This window comes from Cyprinodon variegatus, unplaced genomic scaffold (genome assembly GCF_000732505.1).
Source record: "Cyprinodon variegatus isolate N-32 unplaced genomic scaffold, C_variegatus-1.0 Scaffold440, whole genome shotgun sequence".
NCBI lineage: Eukaryota > Metazoa > Chordata > Actinopteri > Cyprinodontiformes > Cyprinodontidae > Cyprinodon > Cyprinodon variegatus.
The window spans coordinates 6,076-13,157 of NW_015150893.1; the positions used below are offsets into that span (position 1 = coordinate 6,076).

Below are 7,082 nucleotides of genomic sequence, written 5' to 3' on the forward strand. Positions count from 1 at the left end.
TCTGTACAGAAACCGTCCTACGGCGTTTATTGCTGTGTTTTGCTTTTCTTTAGACGTAGATCTCATTATGTTTTTTAATATAGGCTGTTAGGTTTCTTCAGTAATGATTATAAAATTAATGTGTGTGTGCTTATAAACATTGAAGAAAGGGTATGCTTCACTCTGCCTTTTGATTCAGTCAAGAGGAGAGCATCCTGTCTTATGACCTGATCAACTGTCCTGTCAGAACAATACTCTCTTTTGTAACCATGTGTTATGTTCTGTTAATAAAAGACGACTGCAGGTGGGGGTTCGGGGAAAGAGCTGGAAGTTGGGTTGGGCTTTTTCCACTCCTGCAGGCGTTGTTTGAATCTCTTTCCTGTGTGGACTCAGTTTCTCTTTTACAAACCTACATTTTTTAACCTAACACTACTTTTGCCTAATGGTAAATCCCCCCCCTGACTGTAACACAAAGCTTTCTAAGCCAGAAAAAAAGCTCCTAGATTGATGTTTGTTCCACACACAGGTTGGTTTAATTTACTAACTCTGTTTCTCCTGGATTAAATCCAATCTTATTCATTTCTTGTAGAAAAAACACGGGCTGAAAGAAAAGCTTGGATTGTTAGGCATCATCTGGCGGAGACTTTGTGTTGGTTTATCAGATTAAATCCCAGTGAAGTAATTCGCAGTTTGTGGTCATTATGTTACAAATTGTGGAGCAGGTTTAGGGTATGAATACTTGTACCTGATCCTGAACAGATACACTGCAAAAATGTAAATCTACATAACTCCTTTTTTATTTAAATAAGTGCATTTTTCCTTGAATTGAGGAGGAAAGTGAGACATTTTGCCAATGGAACAATTCAAAATAAGAAAAAACAATTGCATTGTCTTATTTCAAGTGCATATTATCTAATTGTCTTATTTTATGAGTGAAAATCCTAATTCAATTGGCAAACTATCTCATTTACCTACTCAAATTAAGAGTAAATACACTTAATTAAAAAAAATTAACTTGTTTTTAGATCATTTTTCCAGTGTAGAGCGGTAATATCGTGTAATATTCATTTTCCATGTGTTGACAGGAACGGGAAGCGGGGTCAAGGTTGGGAGAGGAAATACGTCGTCCTGGACGGGACTAAAGTCTCCATCTATGAGATCGAGCCGAGAGAAGGTTAGGCTGCAGGAGGGAGGGATAACTTTTGGAAGGATGTCATAAACCCACCTCTGCTTCCTCATCCGTCTGATTCCAGATTCTGTGAAGCCACTGGAGGAGTTTGACTTGTGTCTGTCAGAGGGAGAGGTGATGATTCATGGAGCAGTCGGAGCATCGGAGCTCCCGAACACGGCCAAGTCTGGTAGGAGCCAATCTTTATATCCTAATTCTACAATCTCCAGCAAATCCCTGTTTGGTGACGTTTTTGTCTCCTCCTTATTTCATCAGACGTGGCCTACGTCCTGAAGCTGGAGTCTCGTTGCCACGCCCCCTGCTGGCCGGGTCAGGCCATCTACTTCATGGCCCCCAGTTTCCCGGACAAGCAGCGCTGGGTGGCCGTGATGGAGGCTGTGGTGGGCGGCGGGCGAGCCGCTCGGGAGAAGGCTGAGGCTGACGCAGTGAGTCTCTCTGCTGCCACCGGCTGACCTCCTTCATGTCCATCAACACTTTAAGGATGAAAACTTCAACACATCCGTCTGCTTTCACTGACATAATTCATTAACTCTTCCCTTCTTCTCTTCTTTTCTCTTCGTCTCTTTCACTCCTGTTTGTTGCCCTTCATCCTGCCGCTCTACATATGGCCACGTTTTCTTAATTTGCTTTGTTTTCCTGCTTCCTTTCCTCACACATACAGGCCGTTATGTACAAAAGGCTAATGGTTCTGTCTCCTCTGGTCCAGGTAAAGAGATTCAGAGTTGTAGGCGCACAGGTCTGCACATGTGATCTGCACATTCCTCCTGCGGCGCACAGCTGTGCATGCATCACTGTGTTGCTCAACCCTTCTGCTTCCACCGCACTCGCTTCCCCTCCTCTAACTTTAACTCTTTTACCTCATCCTGAACAAACTCAACATTGCAAAAACGTTCTGAAAATGAGCAACATTTTCTTAAAATAAGTGTATTTACCCCTAATTTGGGTAGGAGAATAAGATTATCTGCCAATGGAATGAGCATTTTTACCATTAAAATAAGATAATTAGTAATTATGCACTGAAAACAAGAGACTGCAGTTGTTGTTTTTTTCTTATTTGAAATGTAAATTTTCTTATTTCATTGGCAAAGTAACTCTCTTATCTGCTTAATTCAAAAAATGCACTTATTTTAAGAAAAGTTGACTTAGATTTACATTTTTTGCAGTGAAGACCCAGTGTGTTGCAGAGGGATTCACACTGGAAAAATTCAAAATCTAGATAAGTCAGTTTTTCTTAAATTAAGTGCATTTGTTCTGGAATTGAGGAGGAAAGTGAGACAGTTTGCCAATGGAACAAGACAATTTACATTTAAAATAAGAAATAAAAATTGCATTATCTTATTTCAAGTGTATATTATTTAATTATCTTATTCTAAGAGTAAAAATGCTCATTCCATTGGCAGATAATCTTATTTACCTGCTCAAATTAAGACATTTTTACTTATTTCAAGATTGTTTTTGCAGTGCGCATCATTGAAAGTATCCATTTTTGTCACTTTTTAAACACACCTTTCTGTTCCCTCCAAAAGAAAGTAGTGCATAAATGTGAACTCAAAGCAAAATGCTGCATTTAAAAAGCTGCTTGTTCAAAAAACCTTGAAGCCCTCAGAGGTTTGCTTTAGTGCATAAAGGCCAGAAGACACCGAATCCGAAGTTGCGTCCGATCCGACAGAAAATCGTGTCTTATAGGTGGGGATGGTTTCCTGCAGGGGGCAGCGTAGATCCGCCTGAGATAGAGCCCAGGTCTATTTTAGTTGGACTACGCAGCAATTCAGCAGCAATTTCATGGGTCTGACAGGAAGAGAGACGAGGTTACAAAGTAAAATACATCCGCTTTGGAGGGAAATACAAAATAAAATCTGTTAATCTCACGGGGAAAGAGTCAGTTTGGAGTCACACATCGTGTTTATAGTAAGCAGGACAGACTGGAGCAGAAACAATCAATGAAACTTAAAATAGAAAACTTTCCCCATGATAGGAGTTCAGGAGGACAGAAAACAGATAAAGTAGTGATCCTCTTTGAGCCTCACAGAATAAGGAGGAGCAGACAGAGCAGAGCAGGTCAGCGCAGCGTATCTCTCTCACCTCTTTATGGAAAAAAAGAAAGAAAAACTTGGATAAATTTCCCAGATCTCTCTCTGAGAATCACCTCCCTGCCTCAGTCACCATAGAAACCGTCCCACACCGTTTATTGCTGCTTTTTTCTTTTCTTGATACATAGATTTCATTATGTTTTTAATAGATGAACATTCTGCATCTGTTCTGGTTTGAGGTGCTGCACAGACTCGTTAAGTAGAGCTTTGCTTTATAGAATGCACCGGTGGTTTTTATTTTATAAACTTTTCATAATCTGTCCAGGTTAAATGTGGGAAATAGTTTTAATTTGTGTAAAGCAAAGACACAGATCTGCTCACCCTGCCTAGTTGGAGCCTCTCTATATGCAGTCAGTGTGTCATGGGAAAAAAATTGGTTTGTAAATTAAAATTAAAAACACAATCCAGGAATGAAACTTTGATGAAATATTTTATTTAAAAAAGATTTTGAGAATAACGTTGCTTTTTTTTTGCTCAAAATATTTGTTAAAAGAATTTATTTTCAGATTTTCTTCTTTTGTTTTTTATTTTTTTACAGATTTTCATATTTCTGTTTTTCAACTTGAGTTTCACCAGTAGCATGCTTTTCAAATTGCGAAAAAATTAACAAATGAAAAAATTTTGTTATTCTCAAAAACCATTCTTTGATTAAAACTATTTTTAATCACAGAATTTTTGGATTTTACATAAAAATATGAAGATATCGCAACAATAATGGAATAAAAGTGACTCCGTAGGTTAGTTTGGTTAGTCATTGTATGGAGAGATGTTAAGCCCATCATTAGGAGCATAAACATAGATGTAAGTTACTGAGATCTGATGACAGGACTTCTGTTAATGAGAAGAAAAAATGATTGTTAAAGGAATTCATGTTTTCTTGTTGGTCAGAAGATCAAGATCCTGCATTGTGACCTGCAGTTTGGCAGAAAACTAACAACCAAAACACACTTTCCTCACTGTGAAGCGTGGTGATGGTAGAATCAGGACACTTCTCAGCAGGGACAGAGGATGGAGCTAGAAACAAGAAGATCCTGGAGGCTGCAGGTTTGAGACAGGAGCAGAGGTTCAGCTTCAGGCGATAATCCTGAACACTCCAGATGTTCTCCCTCCCGTCTGACTCCAGCTGTTCTGATGACAACTGGATCCACGTTTTCCCCTCCTGTGCTACAAACTCTCGACTGCATTTGCTTTAAAACCCAGCTCTAGTTTTGGCTGAATTGTGATCATTTTCTCTCTGCTTCACGTTGAGCTCTACTCTGTTGATGCGTTCAAGTTTTTTGGTCGTAAAGAAATGTGAAAAGGGGTGTGAATACTTCGCATCCTCTTGTTTGCGGGTCCTCTGTTGACGTCTCATTCAGAGGGGAAGGATTAGCTAAGATACGGTGTGAGTCCTTTTGTATTTGAAAGGACAGACACCAAGGGAGACTTTTTTTTTATTAGACTTTATTTATTAAATTTTGCAACTTTAACAGCAACATAGATCAAAAAATACATGTTTAGCAACATAGAAGGAAATTACTAATTTAAAATAAAAAAAATAAAATCAGAGGCAAAATAGCAAAAATAGAAGTAAGAAAGAAAGAAAGAAAGAAAGAAAGAAAGAAAGAAAGAAAGAAAGAAAGAAAGACAGAAAGACAGAAAGACAGAAAGAAAGAAAGAAAAACAAAAAAAGGGAGAGAAAAGAAAAAAAAACCTCTTACAATATCTATAATACCAAATTAGAGAGTTGAAATATCCAGCACTGCAAAAACTATCTGGAAACGAGTAAAAATGTCTTAAAATTAGTGTATTTAGCATAATTCTAGCAAGTAAATAATAAGATTTGTCAATGGAATGAGTATTTTTACTCTTAAAATAAGATAATTAGATAATATCCACTTGGAATAAGACAACGCAATTGTTTTTTTCTTATTTTAGATGTAAATTGCCGTATTCCGTTGGCAAAGTGTATCACTTAGCTGCTTAATTCAAGAAAGAAATGCTCTTTTTAAAAGAAAAATAAACTTAGATTTCAATTTTTTGCAGTGAGCCTATGCTTCTTGTGCATCTCGCTGGACCACGGGAGACTTTTGATGAAATGAAAGTAACTCACGGTGATGATGCTCCATCAATAAACCCAACGAGGCCATAGAAAAACCAGATCGCAGCTCGACACTCAGCAGGCTCCATTTCAGACTCAAACACCTGGAGATCAGAAACCACAATTAGTTCCGAGCTGTAATTAATCTATAGAGATATTAGTAATCGGACAGCAAAATTTCAGCTGAATCAAACAGCTAGAAGTGGATCAGGAGCATTACTTATTAAGCGTCCCTCGTACTCCTGGATCTTCTTTTCTTTTCAGAACGGACCTGAAGGAACTCTGCTGTAACCTGGAAGATAGACTGATATAAACTAGACGTCTGGAGTTAATAAATGTTCAAAAGTTATTATTAGATCAATAGGAAGAGTTTATTTATCAGCTAAAATGGTTTATAATCTCTGTATTGTATTTATATGCAAACTTTTTTGGTTAAAGTCTCATTATTTGGATAAAGCCTCATGGAAAGCTTTGGAATTCAAACCTGACGAGCCAGATGATGTGTGACGGCGAAATGATGTCATGTTCTGCAGATATCTGAGCGCCGCTTAAGAGGACCGGAAGGTTTCCATCCTGTCATGATGTCACCAACGGTCGCTTTTTTATTTGCTCTAGTAGGAGCTGAGATCCGGTTATTGTGGTTCATAGTGAGAAAAACAAAACTCCAAATGGTTTTTAATTCCTCTTATTTGTTGAGCTTTAATGAAAAGCAGTTTATTTGGACGTTCCAGCTGTAGATGAGTAACCGCTGGAGGCCTCTGTCTGCTGGGGATGTTTACCCTGATGGCAGCTGGAGTCACGTTAAGTTTTTAAATCCTCGAATTTCAGATTGGTGGAAGTTAATGTTTAAAGCCGTTTATCTGATAAAGTTTGACGTTTTTAATGCTAAAACTGAGGAAGTTAACCATCCATTACTGACCTCCGCTTTAGATCTCCATGGCAACGCTGGTTTTATTTCATTTTTCCATCAGTATTTGAAATTATTTTTCTCTTGCCTGTTTTTCTCTTCATGGATTAGAAAATAAAACTCTGTATGAAGTTAGATATTATTTATATTTAATACAGATTTAGATTAAAATTAAATTCATTAAACAAAGAGGTGAAATGAGAAGGAACACAAATCAATTTGGAGGACAGAAATAGTTAAGATTTCATTAAAAGTTTGGCTACATGAATTATTTATACTCCTCTTAATAATGAATGTAAATTTGACAGTAATAATTCCTTTTTATGATCCTATAATTCGCTGAGATTAACCTTTTCTGCAGTCAGAGGAAGCATCACATTAAAGATTAATATACTCACCCAATGGTTTCTGTTAAACTGATCCTAAAACTGCATAAACTGATCAGAAAATAAGTTAGTTCTCTTCAAACGTGCGTATTTACCGGTAATCTGAGATGATCGGCCAGCGGAATGAGGATTTCTGCCCTTAAAATAGGATAAAGAAATATTATGCACCTAAAATAAGATAATGGAGAAGTTTCTTCTTCCTTTAAATGTAAATCACAATATAAATTGTTAAATTGTTGTATCCACTCAAAACAAGGGAAAATACACTTATTCTTAGAAAAATTGACTTAAATATTTCTTTTTTTTGCAGTGCACTTCAGAAACAATCCAGAAATAAGTCAACATTTCTTATTTTAAGTAAATTCACCCTTAATTTCAGCAGCAAATAAGATGATTTGCTGATATTAACATAAGATAATTAGATTATATGCACTCGTAATGAGACAATGCA

The 7,082-nt window shown here is 37.2% G+C and overlaps 1 protein-coding gene across 1 annotated transcript in view; it reads left to right on the plus strand.

Annotated features, from left to right (window-relative positions):
• Window positions 1-1,064: 1,064 nt before the first annotated feature.
• Window positions 1,065-7,082, plus strand: part of LOC107093676 (citron Rho-interacting kinase-like) — a gene marked incomplete at its 5' end in the record, with an annotated part of 19,644 nt that continues 13,626 nt past the window's right edge. The window contains 3 exons of the mRNA XM_015388878.1: window positions 1,065-1,153; window positions 1,233-1,337; window positions 1,424-1,593. Coding sequence (XP_015244364.1) covers window positions 1,065-1,153; window positions 1,233-1,337; window positions 1,424-1,593 — 364 coding nt within the window. The remainder of the gene's footprint in view (window positions 1,154-1,232; window positions 1,338-1,423; window positions 1,594-7,082) is intronic.